The sequence below is a fragment of the Vicugna pacos genome, chromosome 3 (genome assembly GCF_048564905.1).
Source record: "Vicugna pacos chromosome 3, VicPac4, whole genome shotgun sequence".
NCBI classification, from domain to species: Eukaryota; Metazoa; Chordata; class Mammalia; order Artiodactyla; family Camelidae; genus Vicugna; species Vicugna pacos.
Genome location: NC_132989.1, coordinates 93,796,251 through 93,818,216, shown reverse-complemented (window position 1 = coordinate 93,818,216; position 21,966 = coordinate 93,796,251). Strand labels below are relative to the sequence as shown.

Below are 21,966 nucleotides of genomic sequence, written 5' to 3'. Positions count from 1 at the left end.
GAAGAACGCACATAAAGATTAAGTGGGGATGTTGCTTATTTTTACTGCTTTCTGCTAACTTTACTTCCTTACTCTCTGCTCTTTTTCCTCCTTGGCAAGCAGCCTATTGCCCCTCCAAGTGTTTCTGATGTTGGGCTCGCTGCATCAGAGTGATCTGAGACCCTCCCCATAGGGATGCAACCAGAGTTTCTGGAGCCGAGGCCCTGGAATCTGCATTTTCACAAGCAGCCCAGGGGACTCTTCTGCAGCCTGACAGAGGTCAAGAGCCGCTGACCCAGAGGACCACTGCAGCAGCTCTCACTGCCCAGCCCTTCCTACCTCCCCCTTCAACCAGGAAGTGCTCCAAAGCCATGTTGCTGCATACCTTCCCTGCCCTGCACATCCCCTGTCTGCTCTTTCATGATTGGCAGTGATTAGCCATACAAGGCTGATGCCAGCTCACTCTGTGGTGACTGGTCATTCCAATTCACTTTGAATAATGGCTCATTGAAGTCATGCCTCATTTTGCCTCAGAGTCAGGCAGGCAGGCTCATCAGCACGGGTAGCAGGGAGAGAACAGGGAGGAGAGGGAGGGATCGAGCTACATCCATTCTCTGTCCAAGACCCACCATGCACAAGAAGCAACAACTACCTACCTAGAAAATCTCAAACTGTACTGGGGTCAAGACTACAAAAATGAGATAACAGAGTGGAGCAAGCAAGCACAAAAGAGGAGAAATGCAAGATCAGTATTTGTATTAGGGTTTTATCTTATCTTATTTCACAAGTGCAGCAGATCGTCTCCAGAGAGGAGGCTGGGTGTCATTGACCATTTGCTTTCATTTATTCCAGCTTGGCCGATAATAGTCAACAGCCGCCACCCCCAATCTATGAGTTCACCAAGAAGCTTTTACCAGATGCTCCTCTGAGGCTGCTAAGGCTGAACCTCGGAGTGTTGCCCCAAGGCAAACAACATTTCTGGTTTTCTTATCATGATGAATTTTTTTTGCCTAAATTTCTTCTTAAACTGGAATTAGTCTCTGATTATATAAACAGCTGAAGCTATCCTAATCCTGGGAGGATATCAAAGATCGGTACTCGAGTCGGGAAAACACTTGAGGGAGTGGGGAAGAATGGAAGGAAAACAAGCATTAATTATTAAACACTTACAAGATTTTAAAACTCACACACCATTTGGCACTTTTCCTCTCCAAGTGCTCTGTTTCTATTAAAGGCAAGGAAAGGCGGGCTTCTCACTACGGCAACTTTACCTAATTATGTTTTCTTTTTCCTAAGTGGGAAGGGTTTCCATGGATGGGTTTAAAACTACCCGTCCTACGGGCAGCCACCTTTGCTCCAAATGGAAATACAGTTGCCCTATCTGCCTTGATTTGATGCAAACTCTTCATTTTACAAACCAGACTTGGAACCACTTAAAAGGCAATATGCAAATACATGTGAATAACATGCAAATCAGCTCTATAGCCCAGAATCCTGGGCATGTTTTTATAACAGGGCAGAAACACTGCCGTCAGCTTTATTTTGCTTGTTGGAGCTTGGGGCAGGGAAGTGGTTCAGGGTCTAGGTGTGGAAGAAGAGGTGTGGTGATAAAAACAAAGAAGTTCCTGATGCCTCACCCTCCCTAAGAGAGTAGGCCTGAGTCTACCCACCATATTTTCCATATACTTGAATTTCTGGAGCAGGTTTGATGTTACTGTTACAATTTATTGTCGTCCAATAGTTCAGATAATGGTTGTTGGTGTTTGGGGCTTGGAAATTCAGCCACTGCCAATATATATGCTGTCTTCCTGGCCCTCAGATCCCAGGTGGGGACAGTCCAGGTGAGTCATGCCCCACAATTCCTCTTAGACCGTAAGGAGTCACCCAATATCAGAGGCCAAGTCATCTTCAGATACCATTTAGTTCAACTGCCTCATTTTACAGATGGGCGAACTGAGGCCCAGTGGTCCAGTGTCACTATGATATACTGAGCTGGTGGTTACACAGAGGTCAGAATTTGGACCAGAGGCTTCCATGTTGCTTTTTAAGAGTTTATAAAGAGTAGAAAATATGAACACATTTTCTGCAATCTTCATTATCTTAAAAAGGAGAGAGACAAATGGACAAGGGTAAAGAAGAAAGCTACGTCTAATAAAAAAAAGGGGCCAGAGTGGTTTGAGCTCGAGCTCTGAGATGGGACACAACATGGACCAGTCACTTGGTTGATGTGTGGACTTGGAACGTGACCTAACTTTGCTGAGCCTGAGCCCTCATCTTTAAAACAATGATAATAGTGCCTACTTCCCGGGGTTGTGTAAGGATTAAAAGAGATAATGCACAGATTCTGGCACACATGAAATGCTTAATAAATGTTGGCTTTTGTTATAACCCCGGTGCAGCCATCCAAGGACTTGAATAGACTGCCAAGGCATCAGTCCTGGGGGGCCTGTCCTTAAGCCAAACTTCCACCCTGCCAGCTCCTCTCTTCCGCCCACGACCCTAGCTGCCCGAGACTTCCCCTCTGCCCCTCTAAACAAAAGATATTCATGACAATTTTAGTACTCAGCTCCTTGGATCTTTCCAGAGGGGTGGCAGGGCACTGATTAGAAATGAAGTTGCAAAAGGACATGGGTTAAAGGACCCTGGTGAGAAATTAGAATGGAAAGAAAAGAAGAACCATTAAGGGGTTTCCTTTCATCTACTGTCCCGACTCAGGATGATGACAAAAGCCTTCATAAGTATGTGGAACGGGGGTGGGGGGAGTAAGTAAAGCTCAGTGGTAGAGTATGTGCTCAGCATGTATGAAGTCCTGGGTTCAATCCCCAGTCCCTTCAGTAAGTAAGTAAATAAAATCAATCAATCAATCTGATTGCCTCCCCCCTAAAAATAAATTTTTTTTTAAAAAAGTATGGGGAACAGGAGATACAATTGCCAGCATGCCAGTCCTCCATGGAAGTTACACAGGTAGCAAAATGAATGCCCACCACTTTTCTCTTACTTTGCGTAAGTTATTAAACACCCTAGGTTAGCGTAAAAGCTTGATTTTTCTCCCCCAGGACCATTAAAACCATGTCCTGTAAAGGTTGGTTTAAGTAACATTCTAATCACCAACTGCTCAGTGACTATACAATGATAATTAATCTCTATGAAGATTCTGATTCAACAAAGAAAGATCAAATCATATTCACTATAGTTTTTATGTGAAATACATTTGATCACATTCTGAGTCTCTGAAAATAGGTCATTCATCTTTCATGCACATTAACCAGAGCACGCTTTCTGGCTATATCAGAAAGCACACTTCACTCTCTTTCTTAACTCCAGATCTCCAGTTTTCTTTTTGAATTCCCATTTATCTTCTTGCGAAATATGTGCCCCAAAGAACAACAGGAAAAAATTTTCTCAAGGCAATATTTGTTTTGAAGAGTGTATTCCTGTTACTGGACACCACCCAGCTGTTGGAGACCCTGGAGGCTGAGAGTCTGAGGTTCTGACACTGGTTTCAAACCCCAAAGCACAGCAGATCTTCATCTTACTTTCAGAGAAGTCATTATCTTCATTTTCTTTTTTTTTTTGGACACTGGAGCTGACCCCCTAAAGATAAGAACAAACAGTATGTTCTGTCTTCCCCAAGAGTGCTGCATCAGCGTGTATTTTCCACTTAAAGCTTTCAAGTGTTTGACTTATACATTTACGAACACCCCCAGTGGACTGTTAGGGTTTGGTTTAATCTCCAAGAAAACTGGCATTAAAATAGACCTTTTCCCAGCAATAATAATCTCATTTACGATAAATTATTCTATTCTCAGTACCTTTGAGACATATGAGAGCTTTTATGTAATAAAGAAGCCATTTATTTTCGAATATTTTAATGCATGTTTCCATATTTTCCTCATTTTTAATGCAAGGGCCGTTGACAGAACTGCAAGAGAATGTCTTTTAAAAGCAAATTTACGGCAGATGTTCTAGTGAGATGGATGGGAGCATGCGTCACTGCAGAGCTATACTGTTGAAAAGAGCAGGGTCAAGATGTTCTAATTCTCATTTATGTGTATAAAAGAGTAACCTCTACAGAGAAAGACAATGGTATTGGGTAAATTGATAAGATACAAGAACCTTCCATTCAATGTGGGCTCGATCCTTTGATTTGCTGTATGAACTTCGTGGTTGCTTCTCAGATGCCCCACCTGAAATACAGGGGGAGAGGGACAGATGTTGGAGAAAGCCATGGTGACTACTGAGAAGAGAGTCGAGTCGGAGCTTTTATGTGTTAACTGAAAAGAGAGGCTGTTTTGAAAGGACAGAGACTCAAGGAGCAGATGGTATGGTCTTTGCTAGAAGTTTGACTATTTTGATTTTCTAAACTTTTGTTTCAGAGTGGCTCTTTAGGTGCTTTCTATCTCAAAAGCCACCTGGATGTTGGTTCCTGATAGGGAAGGTGATAACAGGGTTACTGGAAAGGGAGATAGTGTCAGAGTCAAAATATACATCTCCCTGCTTCTGTGATTTTAATTTATGCTAGACTCTTGGGGCAGAAAAACATTTTGAGAAACTCCCCCAGATATGTAACACTGATATGCTTCCTAACTAAGAACCACTGCATTAGTATAAGTATGAGATTTAACCTCAATCACATGTACTGACAAGAAAATGCGTTCTTGACATGAGCGATACAGCACTTCTGGGATAAGATGTCAACTGTCACACGTAGCTCACTGATGTTCTTTTAATAAAATGCTCGGTGCATTTTCCGGATATTAATACCATCCATCAGTAAGAGTAAGCCATTGACTCTGGATCAAGCAAATTCAAAGTCACACTCTAGATAAAGGAGTTAAACTCTTCCAGGTGAAGTCTATAGAGCAGAGATCAAATTTTAGTTCTAGCCAGATGAGCTATTTTGGCCTTGGGGATGCCGCCTAACACTACTGTAAACACTGTATCTAGGCCTCTCAATTCCCTTCCAGGCACCTGGAAAAAGGAGAACAAATATAAGAGGCAAAGGATAAGTCAGTGTGAGGATGATATAATAAAAGCGAAAGCTAGAAGGAAATAGTAATGCACGCATCACCCTCCTACATGCCAGGCACTGTGTGTATGTGCTCCCACTGTTACGATGGAGACGTGTAATAGGAAATGTCTAAGGATGCTGGACTCTGGGGACCAGTGGCTCAGATCTGCTCTGTCTAATATGGTAGCCAATAGCCATGTGTAGCAACTGAACACTTGAAATGCGGTCAGTGCAAAGGAAGATGTGCTGTAAGTGTAAACAACATACCAGATACAATGGAATACTACTCAGCCATAAAAACCGACAACATAATGCCATTTGCAGCAACATGGATGATCCTAGAGAATGTCATTCTAAGTGAAGTAAGCCAGAAATAGAATGAAAAATACCATATGAGATCGCTCATATGTGGAATCTAAAAAAACAAAAACAAAAACAAACAAACAAAAACAAAGCATAAATACAGGACAGAAATAGACTCACAGACAGAGAATACAGACTTGTGGTTACCAGGGGGTTGGAGGGTGGGAAGGGATAGACTGGGATTTCAAAATTGTAGAATAGATAAACAAGATTACACTGTATAGCACAGGGAAATATACACAAAATGTTATGATAAATCACAGAGAAAAAAATGTGACAATGAATGTGTATATGTCCATGAATGACTGAAAAATTGTGCTGAACACTGGAATTTGACACAACATTGTAAAATGATTATAAGTCAATAAAAAAATGTTAAAAAAATACCAGATTTTATACTGGATTTTAAAGATTTGGGTTCAAATGAAAGAATGGAAATTTTCTCATTTTTTTTATATGGAATAAATGTTGACCTATAATATTTTGGATATTGGCTTAAATAAAATATATTATTAAAATTAATTCACCTCTTCCTTTTTACCTTGTTTACATGCATGACCACTAGAAAACAAAATGACACATGAGGCTGGCGTTTACAGCTCTCCTTATACGTCTATAGGGTAGCACTGGCTCAGACTGTTAACAGAAGTCAGCTCTGCCCTCTAGAAGGAGAAACAAAGGCCTCTGATTTTAACAGAAGTCAGCTCTGCCCTCTAGAAGGAGAAACAAAGGCCTCTGATTTAAGATGATAATCCATTGTTATCCAGAGCCTAGCAAAGATTCAGAGCTCTTCATAGGACTGAGCCTCCCAGTTGCTGAATATTTAAATGGAGGCACTTTGAATCCCCTAGGGACACAGGCTTTGACCAGGGGCTGCAGGGGAAAGCTCAGACTCATCCCCAAATGGACAGAAGAGCTATGTCCCCCCCTGAAGAGAACGTGGTGATAGAAAAATGTCAGTGCTCTAAAGCCGTGTGAAACGGCTGGGGTGAGGGGTGGCGCTGAAATGGGGAAAAGGGAAAGAGGACTTGGAGCAATCAGGAATCAACAGGGAATCCATTTACTCTTTCCAACTTTGAGATTTTAAATACTGAACTGGAATTCTGTGAATAAGAAAAGCTGATATTCACTGCACCTTACAGAGTGCCCCATTACTGTATTAAATGTTCTACACCTACCAGCTCCTCCAATCTCATGAAAAGGCCTATTAGGCAGGCATTACTATCGTTTCGTGGTGCAGATGTAGAAACCAAGCCTGGGAGAGTTTAATAACTTGCTAAGTTTTCACATCTGCTAAATGGTGGAGCGGGGCTTGAAGCTGAAGGGTCTATGTCTCCCAGTGTAGTCCATGCTCTGCACCACTGCACAGCTCAAAAGCCAAGCCCTCCCATCTCAGAAGGTTCTAAGAGCCTTGGAGAGAAGGCAAGGGGTGGGGATGGGCCCCAGTCAAATTCCCTGGAGTCATTTTCAGGACAGTCCCTGGGAGCTGGGACCACAAAGAAAGCAGATTAAGACAGAGTTAAGCAGATTAAGGTTAGGAATTGAAAGTTTACATTTAGGTACATTTAGGGCAAGAAATCCAGGTACAGCATAGCTACTGAGGGTGTGGGCTCTGAAAGCCAGCTACCTGGGTTTGGATCCCAGCTCAATCACTTCCTAAGTCTGCATCCAAAGGCACAGTTTCCTCAGCCATGAAATTGGTTAATTCCAGTAATTGCCTCTAAGAGTTGCAGAATCAAAGGCGATGCATGGAAAGTGCTTAGTAAGTACACATAGTAAGTCCAGCAAGAAATGTTGGCTGACATGACAGTAGAGGAGTTGTAGGATAAAGCTCTGAAGTCTGGCTCCCCACCTCCGTCATTGCTGCCTGCTCCCTACAAGTGAATCAGCATGTTTAGAGTTGATAAAATGCAGAAGTCTTCACGAGCAAGCCAGCTTCACCTTGAGGCAGAGAAAAGAGATGCAAAAGAAAAATTGCTATAACCTTGGGTCTTCTTCCTCAGGATACGAGAGGGTGTTGAGATACCCGAGGACATCTCCTGGATGCTCATTATTACAAGCAGTTAGGGTTAGTTTGACCTCCTTTTGCCCATAGTAAAGAAAGGCTTCTTTGCCTTGAGTGGGGAAGTGTCTTACTAGGGAAGAGGACCACCCCCAAGACACCACACTGTGGGCTCAGCATCAATGGATGGCATAGCAGGGTGAGCCAGCAGTGTACCCAGGAGCTGCCTGCATCAGACACCTGCCAGGTGGGCTGGGCCAACACAAAGGGCAGAGGCAGTACTGGAGAATTTCTGCTCGTAGTGCTCAAGGAGTGGCATGGCCGCAGCAGGCCACAGAGGAGGAGGAACACAAGGAGCTTCTGGAAGCTTTTTGAGTAGAAACTTCTTCTATTTAAAGTTCATCCAACTCTACTTCCTTGTCTTTGGGAGGGATGCTTAGAAACTAGAGATATTTAGTCTTCCTGGACTTGGTGTGTCTCCTAGGAGGTGTTCCTCCAAAGCTCAGGCCAAGATGACCACAAGGAAGAAAATTTTATTGTGGCCAATGGAAGCCAAGGGATCATTTCAGAATGAGAGCACTAACTATTTCATTGCATTATGGATTAGTCAGGTAGAGGTTGAACCTGGACTGAAACTAAGGGAAAATAGTTTGGGGCCAGAACTTGAAGGGTGGGCTCTCCTTCCTTCCTGTGTCTCTATCAAAGATTCCATGTTACAGGCAATGTAGTCTCTGAGCACAGAAAAGCAGGTCCCTGGATATTACTGGCAAGAATTATCCCATCGAGGAAGACAGTCTGTATCACAACAGGGAGTCTCAAATTAGTCAAAGACTTGGAATGGTTTCCTGATAAATGAAATGTAATCAATTGTGGTGACTGCTTTTGGGGATATTACATGTCTTGTTCCTTTCTCTTTGTTTACTTTGGATTGCCACTGAGGTCAAGTGCACAGTTGTTGATCTCATCCCAACAGCCTGGAATACACGAGCACATCTGCAGGCCAGGACACAGCACTGCAATGACCAGATGCAAAACATGGTGTTTAGGGAACCACACACCGGAGGGGACGCAGTCTGGCAACAATCTGTATCCATTGGAAAACGATATATGTGTTTTTTTCTAGTGACATTTTAAAAAAGCAATACGACAACACAAAATGTTGAAGCAACTTTAACCCTCATACATTGCTGGTGGGAATATAAATAAAATAAACACCTAGAAACCTGGGCTGAATGCATAAATACCTTATGTTCCAACAATTCCATTCTTACGAACGTACCTAACAGAAATATATACACACATGCACCAAGACACAAGTACAAGAATGCTCACAGCCACACAACTCAAAAAAGCCAGTATAGGCACACCTCTTATGTACAACATCAATATCTGCTCGGCCCTGTCTTTGCTGTTGCAACTGATTTCAGGCAGGCTTTGGTTTCCTGCAGGCATCGCTCATGCCTTGCCGAGGTCCTGCACCAAGTACACCTGACTTTCTGCAATGCAGCCTCTGACTTGGGATTCCCTTGGAAAACTCATGCATGCACGATCTAGGAGAACAGAAGAATTTATGCCGGTGGGATGATCCTTGGCCAATGGGAGACAGGAGCCAACAGGCAATTTGGATAAATTTTTCTACTTCTGGTAAACAGTTCTGAAATGCATTTCAGAAGGTCCCTTAGAAGATGCTGGTAGGATTAAACACTAGCTAACTGTGAGAGTAATTAATTTTACAAAATATTCATATATTGGCCTTCCCTCTTTTCCTGTTTCACTCTCCCTAGCCTGCATACCTACTCCCAGGGGAAATATTCCCAAATGACATGTATTCAGGCAAGCATCTGTTTTGGGTGACAGTCCCCTTTTGGGGGAACCCAGGCTAAGATAGCTCAATTTGGAAACTACCCAGAAGAAGAATGAATAAATAAATTGTGGCATAGTCATAGAAAGAACTGGTGAATTTCAGTCCAAAAACGATGGAATTCACAAAGAAAATGTCAAATCAAAAAACTAGCTAGAAAAAAATATATGCCCTGATTCCATTTATATAAAGTTCAGAGACAGAAGGAAATGATGGTATTAGAAGTCGGGAGAGGGGTTACCTTTGGCAAAGGCAGAAGAGGGCAGTGATTGGTAGAGGTTATGAGGGGGCTTCTGGGTATTCTGTCAACATTCTCCTTCTTGAACTGGGTATTTTTCTGTGGTGCTCAGCTTATGGTAATGCCTTGAGCTTGGCTTTTAGATTTTGCACATTTTGTGTTATACGTGAATAAACACTGTTTCGAAATAGCTTAGAATCAAGAGATTGTGATGACCCACTCTTTACTTAACAATGTGCAAGCTGGTTTTAGGAAGACAACAATTTATGTCCAGAGTCTACCACAGGAGACGCCAATCCCAGCTCCTTCCCTAGCCAGGCGGGTGACATGAATATGTGAAGATGGCCTAGTGGGACTGTGATTCTCTGAACAGGGTAGGTGCTCTTTAGTCCTAGCCAGTGCTGTGATAGTAAACTGGTAGTCCAGAACAAGACAAAGCACCACAAGTAACCAAGCAGAGAGGGAGGGAGAGAAGGAGGAAAGGGGGGGAAGAAAGGAAGGAAGGCAGGAAGGAGGAAAGGATGGAGGCAGGACTAGGAAGGGAAAGAGAAATAAAAGCCCTAATTTGTAGTTTGGCCAGTGTCTGAGGTGTAAACCCCACCGTGGCTGTTTTCAGGCTATCAGCTGTTTAACAAGGAGCCCATAGCATTTCTGAGCCCTTCATCGCTGGCTCCAGCCTACCACCGACTCTAGCCATTAGCTGCCATGTGTGAAAATGGTTTCAGTGTGTCCTGATCTTGAAAATTTTCAAAAGAAGTCAGAAATCTGGATTTGTATATAAAAACTCTCGATTTTTAAATGCTATCAACTACTTCACATTTTTCCAAAACACTTTGCAAACCAAGGGGAAAAAAAAAACTTAACACCTGCAAATTAGATTTGGCCCTTAAAAACACCAGGTTTTGACCCCTGGTCTACACATGAAATCTTTTAAGGAGAGACACTCAGCCTCACTGATGAAGCATAACTTTTTGGACACAAATAATTGAGGACTGACGCTGATTGGCCGTACAGCATAGTGTATGGAGTCCTACCTGGGAGTTGGAAAATTGGGTTCTAGTCCTAGTTTTCCTATTGAAATTGCCTTGCTTACTAGGGCCTCGGTTTCCCCATCTGTATTAGGATGACTTCTGAAGACATTCTTCTCATGCCAGAACTTCTAGGATTATGTAATGAACATAAAAGCATGTGAGGCTATCCCTTGGGACTGGATAAACTTCACAACATGGCGGGGACAATTTAGTGGTATCTGGAGACACCAATTTTTCAGACATTCCAGGTCTGAAGGTCACCGCTTTCTCTCCTTCTGCTCCTGTCACTCATCAAGGTGAGGTTTCCCCCCGGCCATCAGTCCAACAATGCCACTGGCCTGCTGGGGTAGTCCAGTCCTGATGCTCTGTAGTCCTCAGATGCCTTGATTTCTGCGGGAGAACAGATCCACCTTCTTGAAAGGAAACAAAGCAGAGCAGGAAGACTTCACCTGGGCTTCTCTGTGGCTCTGCCACTTGGTAACTGGGGACTTCAAAGCCTCACTATCCTTACCTGAGTTCCCACTTCACAAAGACAGTGACAAGAAGCATTAGCAGCTTAGGAGTGTCAAATAAATGTTCATCACCACTATTGTGCTACAATTTATCAAGGCGTCTATTTAGAGGTGCTGAACAGCCAACAGCTCATTAAACCTTAATCTTATGTCTCCTTGTGTTTCATTTGGTCTCCTTTACTCTGTTATTTTAGAGATTCAGCCAGAGCTAATATTTCTGCAAAATCCAGACAGGTCTGGACACAGATATTCTGATCTAATCCAAGTTTACAGGCTGAGGAATGCTCACAGAGAGATGCTGCTATATATTCTGCTGGAGAAAATTCACGTGACAGGAGGAAAAAGATTCAGACTTTGAATATCTGAGAAGGCAACTGGGTAGTTTAATCTGTGCTATTAATTTATTTTTAAATAATATGTATAAGTTCTCTAAAGACAGGATCAGTAATTATATAAGAGCTTGAGATAAAAAAATAGGTCATACTGATTCGGTTTTTATTTGAAATTTTGAGATTTTGTTCAAGAATTTTTAAATTAATTTTTATTTTTAAAACGTTGCATTGAAATCTGATCATCACAATCACTGAATTTTTGGCACCCCTTTAAATTTTGCAGTTGAAGTAAGTGTGCCCCACGGGACCCACCCAAGTCCCAGCCTTGCTCACAGTCCTGTGAGTGCCCTAAGCCAATAGCCACATAGTGGAAGATTGTGTGTGTGTGTGTGTGTTTGATCATTTCTAGTTGAATTCAATCAAGAATTTGATTCAATATCTTCACATAATGAGGCAAGCTTTCATGGAGAAAGCACTGAACTAGGAGTCAGAAAGCCGGATTGTAGTTTTAATCTGGGTGTACTAAATTGCTTGAGTACATTACTAGACTTCTCTGAAATTCTGTTTCTTTGACATTGAAATAAATATAAGCAATGCACAGTTTTTTGTTGCAAGGCTAGAATACCTAAATACTTTAAATATTATGTTAAAATATTCATTTTGATTCCTGAGACTTTTGGCATCCTCTCCATGTGCAAGGAGTCTTTCTAAGAGTTCTTGGTTGCAAGCAACAGAATTCAATGTGGCGACCTCAGTTATATTACTGGACTATATTGATTATTTCACCAAATGCCATTGAGGGCTAGATAATTAGGCTTGGAGACTACTCAGCTATGACCAACACTAGTTATTACGCCAGGACAGACACTGCTGTTACAGCATGGCAGGGGAACGTCCACTGGGATCATTGCAGCCTTGGCCTCTGCATAACAAATGTCTCTCTGTCACCCTCATCAGAAGTCTTCCACCCAGCACTCGTGACTCTCCTCCAAATCAGAGTCTTGCATGGGTACCCTTGAGGAGGATGGGCCCATGCCTCTAGCTGCAAAGAAATTTGGGTCAATGAGTTTCTGGCTCATTCCTGGGGAAGTGGGATCATAAATTTGGAAATTTTCAAACCAAAGAAGGATACTGGGAAAGTGCTGGGCAGCCCAATGGCATCATGAATGTCCACTGCACAAAACCGTTTCTGCAGGCTCAGGCAGCATTCATGGGTGTCTGTGTACATATGGGGTCACGGGACTAAATATTCACATGGAAAACCATCTCCCTCTTCCCTGAAGTCACACTCATGCTGGAAGCCACCCCTTTTCCCTGCCTCTCCTGGAAGCAAAAGTGTTTATGAGAACACACTGAGATACTCACTCCTGGTGTCCCCATCATTCACTTGAAACCCTTAGGTTCCCCCACTTCCTTACCGTAATCTGGTAATGAGTGATTGACCATCCCCACGGGATGCTCTCTGGACTCATTAAATGTGAAAATGCTTGTGAAGCGCATCTGCTAAGGCCTGTAGCCAATCGTCATCACAGTCAGCTTACAGACACTCTCTCAGGCAGCAAAATATTTTCAAGTTCGAAAATCCTGGCCCTGGCCTGTCCCTTTATTTTCACCTTACCTAGCCTGGCTCGATTCTCTGTATAGGGCACAAAAATTTACAATGAAAGTCCTGTTGGGCTCCCTTTTTGTAGATTTCCAGGGGCCCAGGGCACCAGCACAAGGAGGTGTGCTGCCAAATGAAACAGTGAATTTCCCAGGAGTGCTTCCTCCTCTGAACTCATCTAACTTAAGCTCTCTGAAGGTTTGCTCTTCCTTCAGCTTCTGAGAACGGTGTGCTGGACTGAGAGGCAAGGACTTTTCATTGGCATAGTAATTTATCTTAATTAATATGGATTTTCTGTGTCCTGCTCTAATTTGAAACTTGTGGCTACTTCAGCAGGGTGTGTGTGTGTGTGTGTGTGTGTGTGTGTGTGGTTGCTTTGCTGCTTCTTTTATACTGTGAATTGATTGACAATGGAGGTCAGGACTCATCTCTCCTCTTCCCCCAACAATGCCTCAAGAAAAAATAAAAATAAACAAGGGCAGTTAATGAATGGTTTTTTGAAATAACTTCTACCTTTATGCAATAATCTTCCTTTGCTCCTTTCTTCCTTTCATTATAAATTAGTTGGTTTTTCCACAGAATCAATGTAATAAGTGGTGATTATATCCTGAGGGAACATCACAGATGACTATTTAATCAATAATATTGTTGAAAATTTTTATTACCAAGGAAAGAAATAAGAAAACCCCTTTTTTCTATCTACTACTTACACAAACCATAAACACGATAATCCCAAGTAAGAAATTTTTTGGAAAGATTCTATAACTTGAAGGATGTTAGAACTCAAAGAACAGCAGGTTACTTTGAGGAGAGGGAGGTAATGGAAACAGTTATGGGGATGTTTAAAGGACTCTGTAGACATGAAGTTCTGGCAAACCAGAAGAGGCCAACACTGGTTCTTCGTTCAATCTAATTTCATTCTAAACACTAGGGTAGTTAAACCTCGATAGCTATTCTTAGATTTGTTAGACTTAACACAGCTTGTCTTTTGGCTTCCAGATGGGACCAATAAAGAAGAAAGAACACATTTCAGTGTAATAGCTAAGAGCTGAAAGAAAGTGGGAAGAAGATGAAAGTGTACGTCTCACCATGTGTGAGAAAGAAATTCACTAGCCTGGAATTAACGGAAGTAGAAGGGTGTATTACTGAGCGTATGTGCTTCTCATGAAGGTTGCCGGGGGCCAGAGCACGCCAGGCCCTAGAGAACATGGGAAATGAGCAGAGCACAGGGGTGACATGCTGGGATTTATACTCTTTAAGGGATCCCTCTTGCTGCTGTGTTTGTTGAAGGGTCAAGAGTGCAAAGTGAGCACTGGACTGGAAAGTAGCAGGCGAGATGGTGAGAAGTGGTCATATTCTGAATACATTTTGAAAGTCTAACTATCAAGATTAGTGGATGGTTAGTGGGACCTCTAGCCCAGTGGACTGGTTAACTACAAAAGAATGTAAGGTAAGCTCATAAAACTTAATAATAAAAAAGCAAACAACCCAATTCAAAAAATGGGCAGAAGACCTAAACAAGCAATTCTCCAATGAAGCCATACAAATGGCCAATACACACATGAAAAAAATATCACGTATCGCTAATTATCAGAGAAATGCAAGTCAAAACCATAATGAGGTATCACCTCACACCAGTCAGAATGGCCATCATTCAAAAGTGCACAAACGATAAATGCTGGAGAGGCTGTGGAGAAAAGGAAACACTCCAACAGTGTTAGTGGAAATGTTGTTTGGTGCAGCTGTTATGGAAAACAGTATGGAGATTCCTCAAAAGACTAAAAACAGAGTTATCATATGATCCAGCAATCCCACTCCTGGGCATATATCCAGAGGGAACCTTAATTCATAAAGATACATGCACCCCAGTGTTCATAGCAGCACTATTTACAATAGCCAAGACATGGAAACAACCTAAATGTCCATGAACAGATGACTGGATAAAGAAAGCTGTGGTATATTTATACAATGGAATACTACTCAGCCATAAAGAAGGAAATAATGTCATTTGCACCAACACGATGGACCTGGAGATTATCATTTTAAGTGAAGTAAGCCAGAAAGAGAAAGAAAAATATCACATAATATCACTTGTATGTGGAATCTAAAAAAAAAAAAAGACAAATGAACTTATTTACAAAACAGAAACAGACTCACAGACATTGACAACAAACTTATGGTTACTGGGCGGTGGGGGGAAGGGGGTGGGAAGTGATAAATTGGGAGTTGGAGATTTGCAGATACTAACATATATATATATAAAATAGATAAACAAGTTCATACTGTATAGCACAGGGAACTATATTCAATATCTTGCAGTAATATGGTGAAAAAGAATATGAAAACAAATATATGTATGTTCATGTGTGACTGAGGCATTGTGCTGTACACCAGTAATTGACACAACATTGTGAACTGACCACACTTCAATTCAAAAAAAAGAAATATATATATATATATATATATATATATATTTTTTTTTTTAAGAATATAAGATAAAGAAAGGAGGAAGCTCTTTGTCTGTTGGATGGAAAACATAGATGTTCAGGGGCTTATTATCCTAGGTTGACTCTTGATGGCAGAGCTGCCACAGGGCAGACGGAGGGAGCATCTGGGCTCCGGACTAGCCGCATCCAGCAGCACGATGGAAGAGAGTGCTCATCACTCTAGACTTCCATTTCACAAATACAGCCATGCCTACTAGGTACCAGGTGTAACGCTGAATCCTGGGAATAGAGACAAGCTAGTGAACAAGGTTCCGGACCTCACGAAGCTTACAATCTAACTACCAGATTGCTTTATGGCCACAAGTATAAAACTTCCCTGCCTACCTTGTACTTTCTCACTTCTACTAAACTGCTCTCATGCCATTTCCTTTTCTTAAAATGCTTTCCTTTCTCTGAGGTCTATTTTCACTTATCAACGCCATCTCAGGTTCAGCTCCCGGGTTGCCTTCTTCATGAAGCCTTCTTGATTTTCTACCTTCGATTTTCAAAGCCCTTTTTGATAACCTTTCTATAATAGTTGTTATTACTGGAACACACTTTTTATATACCTGACTTACCTCTCCTCCTAAACTGTAAATTCCTTGAGCCTGAGTCTTACCACTCATCTTTACATTGGCCACAGCACTCAGCACTTACTTGAAAACCAGGAAGTGAAGAAAGAAAGAATGAATATTTTCCCAAGGGAGAGAGCACAAAGATAGAAGTGCAAAGGGCCAAGGGTGCAGGCAGTTTGATAGGGGTAGCAGCAAAGAGAATTCAGAGGAAAAGACAGAGAAGGAGAAGTTGTGCAGACAGCAGAAACTGAAGGTAACAGTATGGCTAAGGAAGGGAAGAGAGGCAACAAACGGACAGAGCTGCCACCAAGGGGAATCTGTGAGGATGGGCTCACCAGTTATCAACTATAGGACACTGGGTGGTGGAACAGAGGCCAACGTACAGGCGGCTAACAACGGATGCAGCGAATGTGGCCACACCCAAATCAGCTGTAAGATTTTCTATATTACTACTTATCTATAGGAGTTGTTAATTGGTCCTTCAAAGTATCTCTACTTCTCAGGATTCAGCAGGACACAGAAACCACTCTTGGAATTTCATATTGAAAATGCTGCAGGAGAAGAAGTCAGGGGGCTGTCAATGGACTTCTGGTTTCAAGATCTAACCACTGATGGCATCCAGAGAACAGGCCACTGCTGCTGCTTTATTGTGATGACCACTGCTGTCACCCCGATTGCCTCACCCCATGAAGCTGGACCCTGGAGGCCAGATGTTGCAACACTCAGATCTGTTGGAGCTGACTCATCAGTCACCACCACAAAGGACAGCCTCTGCCTCATGTCTGCCTCCCAGATCTCATGCAAGGGTAGCTCCCGGGCAGAGTCAAATTCTCAAACAGAGCTCTAGCTGCAAGGAAGCCTCAGAAGGGTTGTTTTCAGCTTTCCAGTCTCTCGAAGTAGAACGAGTACAATGTGGGTTCACAGCACCCATCCAAATATGTCCCACAGCGTCCCAAGTGGTCAGCTGGCGGGGGTGAGAGCCGCAGCCACATTATTGTCACTTCGAGTGGAGGCTGGGTGTGCTGGGAACTGCCATCACGTATATTCTCCAGGAAGACCTTCCTCCATCCTGCCTCTAACTTCAGAATTTATGTCTCCCTCCTGTGCAATTCCACACCTCTTTATTACTTTTTCTTATGATATTGGTTACACTCTCCTGTGCTTCATTGTTAATTGGGTATATGTGGTTCTTCTCCACCAGATTACACATTTCCTAAGACATAGAAAGGTTGTGTCTTAGTCCATTCAGGCCGCTATAACAAAAGTACCATAAACTGAGGAGCTTACAAACAACAGAAATTAATTTCTTACAGTCCTGGAGGCTTCGAAGTCCAAGATAAAGGCCCCAGCAGGTTCGGTGTCTGATAAGAGCTGGCTTCCCCATTGGTGGCTGTCTTTTCTCTGTGTCCCCACATAGAGGAAGGGATAAGGGAGCTCCCTGGGGTCCCTTTTATAAGGGCACTAATTCCGTTCCTGAAAGCTCTGCCGTCGTGATCTAATCATTCCCCAACAGTCCTACCTCCAAACGCCATCACCTTAGGAGTTAAATTTCTTTTCTTTTCTTTTTTACTTCTAGTAAGTAGGTCTTTATTTTTTTATTGAAGTATAGTCGATTTACAATGTTGTATTAATTTCCGGTGTACAGCATAGTGCTTCAGTTACACACACATATATATTCCTTTTCATAATCTTTTCCATTGGGAGTTAAGTTTCAATCTATGACTTTGGGAGGGACGCAAACGCTCGGGCCATAGCATCTTGGAATAGAGTTTACTCACAGCAAGTGCTCTGTCACCATTGTTATCATCGTCTTGATTTATGTCATCGCTGAATCCTAGCAGCTCTGTGGTGCTCAGCCTCGGCTTGTTAATGAATGAGTGGATTCTTAATGCTTTGTCTTAGGAATAGTAGCTCCTCCTCCCAAAGCCCCCTCCCCCACCTCCCCATCCTCTCTCTCTAAGACTTCCTTCACATCATCCAGCTCACCCCTAGGTCCTAGCTACATGTTGTGGGAAAATAAAAGACAGAGCTACTTTACAAAAAAGTGAGAACATATATTTTAATGAAATCAGATGCTTAGTTTTCCTTGGATACCTGCAAGTTATCAGACCCCAGGCAGTGACTGACTCTAAGGCACTGGGGAGCTGACTTGCTGAGTAGAACTTGCACCCACCCAGCTATTGCCTGACTCTGTATTTTGGAGGAATACTGAAGATGATTGACAGGTTTATTGAGATCAACATCCCCTCCTTTGTCCCATGCAAAACCTTGATGTGGCTGCCAATATTTCTCAAACTAGTTTATGACTGACTGAATTGCTATAACATACTTTTTTAAAGCTGAGTTGCTCCAAATACTGTAGACTGAAAACTATATGAAAACTTCATCCTCTGAATGAAGCACAATTATATTGGACAGACAGCATTTTCTCTAACTTCATGTGTGGCTGCCTAGGACAGTCTTCCCCATGGTGAGGAGAGAAGGAGGCAGGCCTTCTGTGGAGTAACTGGGTTTGGTGCCAGGACCTTTGCACAGCTGCTCTTACAAGAGCAACATTCTGGTGTTTTGTGCATTCAATGTGCCTCCAAGGTGTTTTCTTAGTGTTAGAGGATGCAATAATAACACATGGACAGCTGAATTTGGAGGCCAAGTCCAGTTTGATTATGATCTCTCTGACTGAGGTGTCTGATTATAAATTCAGATCCGCTGAAGGTGGGCATCTGCTGAATTTGAGGGCTTGACGTCTGCTCCTCTGAATGAGAATCAATGAGTCTAGACTGAAAGTGAGTCCATGGGGAAGGCTGCTTACAAAGCGGTTTTGTCTGGAAGAAAGAGACTGTCTCTAGCGGTCGGGGCAGGAAGCCTACGGCCACGCCACAGGCAGGCAGGGATGAGGCCCAGCAGGTTCATGGGGTTCCAGAGCCAGCCAGCCCCTCTCTCCATCTCTCCCCTTCCCCTTGTCAGGGCCCCCTGTTTCTTTCAGTAGAAGGCAAATACCTGAGAGGGAGTCAGCTGGCCTCTTCACATCTGCTTGTCTCCCGCTGAGGTTTGTTTGTTTTTTTTTTTCTCAAATATATATATTTTTAAACAGAGGTGCTGGGGATTGAACCCAGGACCTCATGCATGCTAAGCATGCACTCTACCACTGAGCTCTACCCACCCCCGTCCCCCTGAGTTTTGAAGCTCCTCCAGGGCCTCTCTTTGGTGGACATTCATCCCCAAGGCTGAAAAGGGAGCCTGGCTCCTTGGGAGCTGCGTGGGAGCAGGACCAGGGACGCCAAGGAGGACACAAGAGGGAGAAGGGCCCTTCCTTTGAGAACTCAGTCCCATGGCAACCCACCAGGATGTCTGCTCTGAGCCCACTTCCCTACCATTGCCTTGAATTATTCAACAGCTTTTGCGGAGGAACAAAAGGCAGAGTCATTTCATCTCTCCAGAACTGACCGCCCTCCCCTTTGACCTCAGGGAAACTTAATATTCACCAGGCGCATCCTCAACATTCCCACAAGCTTTGGGAAGGGACTGCGGTGCCCCTCACCTCCCCCTTCCAGACCCGCTGCCTCCTGCCGAGCCGGTGTCTCGAGCTACTGGGTCCTTCATGCTGCACTTCGTTCCTCTGCTCACTGATCATTAGAAGGATGGGCAGGTATCCCAGGCCTCCTGTTGGATGACCCTGACATCTTGACAGGCGGCAGGGGTGGGGACAGATGCCATGCCTCAACCCTGGGGCCACACTCAGCCCCCTTCAGTTTCCCTTCAGAGAAGCTTCCACTGCCGGTCCTAGACAGCCCGGCTTCACACAAGAGCGTAAATGGGAGAAACAAAAGAGGCTTTGGCCCCATAGCCCCCACCCCTTTGCTTTCAACCAAGTCCAAGGAAATACATTCTTCTGCTTACATTTCTCTGCCTCTAAACTTACTCAAAGAGGCACCCGCTAACCTTACACCACTATCTCTTCCCTTCCTGACTCCAAAGACTCTTTCCCCTCAAGTACAATTGTCTCTCGCTAGGTTCTTTGCAAAATCCTGGCCCTCTGCTAATACCCCACTCGCTTATGTTCAGTCTCCTCTTACAGGGAGGCAATGTGGCATGTGGATCAAGGAGCTGAAGCCGAGGGATGAATACCAGTGCTGACACCTTCCAGCTGTGTGACATGAGCAGCTACAGGCTGCCCCCAGCAATGGGGCAGTTAGACGGCTGTCAGGGTTTCTGCCTGATAATGGGAACCGCTGGTGATCAGGGGTAGAGCAGTTCCCAGCAACCTCACTCACAGGCACAGATTGCCCTGGCGGCGAATCTTAGCCCCAATTCTGCAAAAAGTGCAAACGTTTATTGGCGAGAGGGAACAAAACTGTCAGCCCAGATCTGTTTTTGTAAGCTTGAGTTGGCCCTGCTCCACCCTCGTGCACTCCAGCAAGCACCGTGCATGAAAAAGTCACTTCAAGTTAGGTAGAACAACACTTTGACAGCACCACCCGCCAGCAAGAGTGGGGAGGGGGTTTTGGGGACTCGGCCACCTCTGGGGCATGAATTCCTGATTAGCAGACTTCAAAGGCTCACTGCCTATCTCTGAGGCTGAGGTTCAATTATACATACAAGCACCATACTTAAGCTTATGCTGAGGTATCTTAAAGTAAATCAGCGCACGTAACCAGTAGAACAGTAAATGACTTAACCTCCCTGTGCCTCAGTTTCCTCATTCTGGAAAATTGCAAGAATAATGATACCTACCTCACAGGGATATTTGGAGGGTCAAATGAGTTCGTTAAAACAAAGAAAACATTTACAACAGAGTCTGGCGCGTAGTAAGCACTCAATACGTTTGTTCGTTATTTCATTTCTCAAAACTCACTTGCGGTTAACCAACAGTTTTCTTCCTTACACCTTTCCTTTCCATTCATTTGTATACTCTTTGCTCCTAAACTTCTTCAAAGACTAACTTCTATTCCCTGTCTCCACTCAATCAACTCTACTCAGTTTTCCACCTGACTCTACCTTGTCAGCATAGTTTCTTATTTAATTCCTCAAACATTTGTTAAATCGAAAGATGTACTGAGTCTCCTGTGCTAAGTGCGGGGAGGGATATCAAGAGGTATGTTTGATAAAATGTAACCCTTTAAGAAGCTCATGATAGAATTAGAGAAAAGAATGCACAGCTCTAAATTTCTTGAAGACTGGGGCCTCATCCTAAAATGTGACTTTAAAGTAGAAGTAGGACTGATCATGAGTCATGTGTGGAAATGACTCACTGCCCTCAGTGGAACACACATCAATGACATTATTCCTAGGAGTTAGGAGGTTCTAAAAACAGAAGAGATCCTACAGGGCAGGATTCTCTCAATTCCAGGGTATTGACACAAAATACTTTTTACATGTCTGACTGAAGATCAAAAACAAAAAAACAAAATTAAATCAAATGGTTCAAATGACAAGTCTGAGTGGAAGCTGAACAACAGTTATTGCCTAAGCTGAATGTAGAATCATGCCTAGGGACACCACTTTAGGTGTTCCTGACATCAGGGCCACAGGTAAGGGTCTAGTCAGTATCTATGCCAAAATCGCTGATTAATGTACAACCTCCAGGAAGTCCAGAAAGCAACCCCCAAAATTCCAGAAGAAGGTAACTCCTAGAATATGGCAGTATGATCTAAATTATTCCCTAATTTGTTTTATTTCAGAAAGAGTTAAAATTGGCATAAGAATATTAGAGAGTATCAAACAACAGTATTAACATTTTATATTAAAGGGGTGGTGAGGAATAGAGTGAATATTTAGGGATTCAGGAGGTCCTGGGTTCAATCCCCAGTACTTCCATTTATTAAAAAAAAAAAGAAAAAAAAATATATAGTGTTAGATATCTGTGCACACTTGGTATTTTAGATATCTGAACATTTAGGATAATATGGCCTATTTGGGTTGTAAATAGGTCAGTGTTGACATTTCAATTTAAAATGTTAGCTAATTTAATTTGAG

The 21,966-nt window shown here is 43.0% G+C and overlaps 1 protein-coding gene across 4 annotated transcripts in view; it reads right to left on the bottom strand.

Moving 5' to 3' along the window:
* Positions 1-21,966, bottom strand: part of LOC116279926 (uncharacterized) — a 223,657-nt gene that overhangs the window by 98,739 nt on the left and 102,952 nt on the right. Inside the window, exon 5 of one of the 4 annotated variants that reach the window (XM_072958758.1) lies at positions 4,037-4,166. The exons of the other annotated variants lie outside the window; for them this stretch is intronic. Coding sequence (XP_072814859.1) covers positions 4,048-4,166 — 119 coding nt within the window. The 3' untranslated portion in view covers positions 4,037-4,047. Of the gene's footprint in view, positions 1-4,036; positions 4,167-21,966 lie in introns of those variants that run through there. 4 annotated transcript variants of the gene reach the window in all.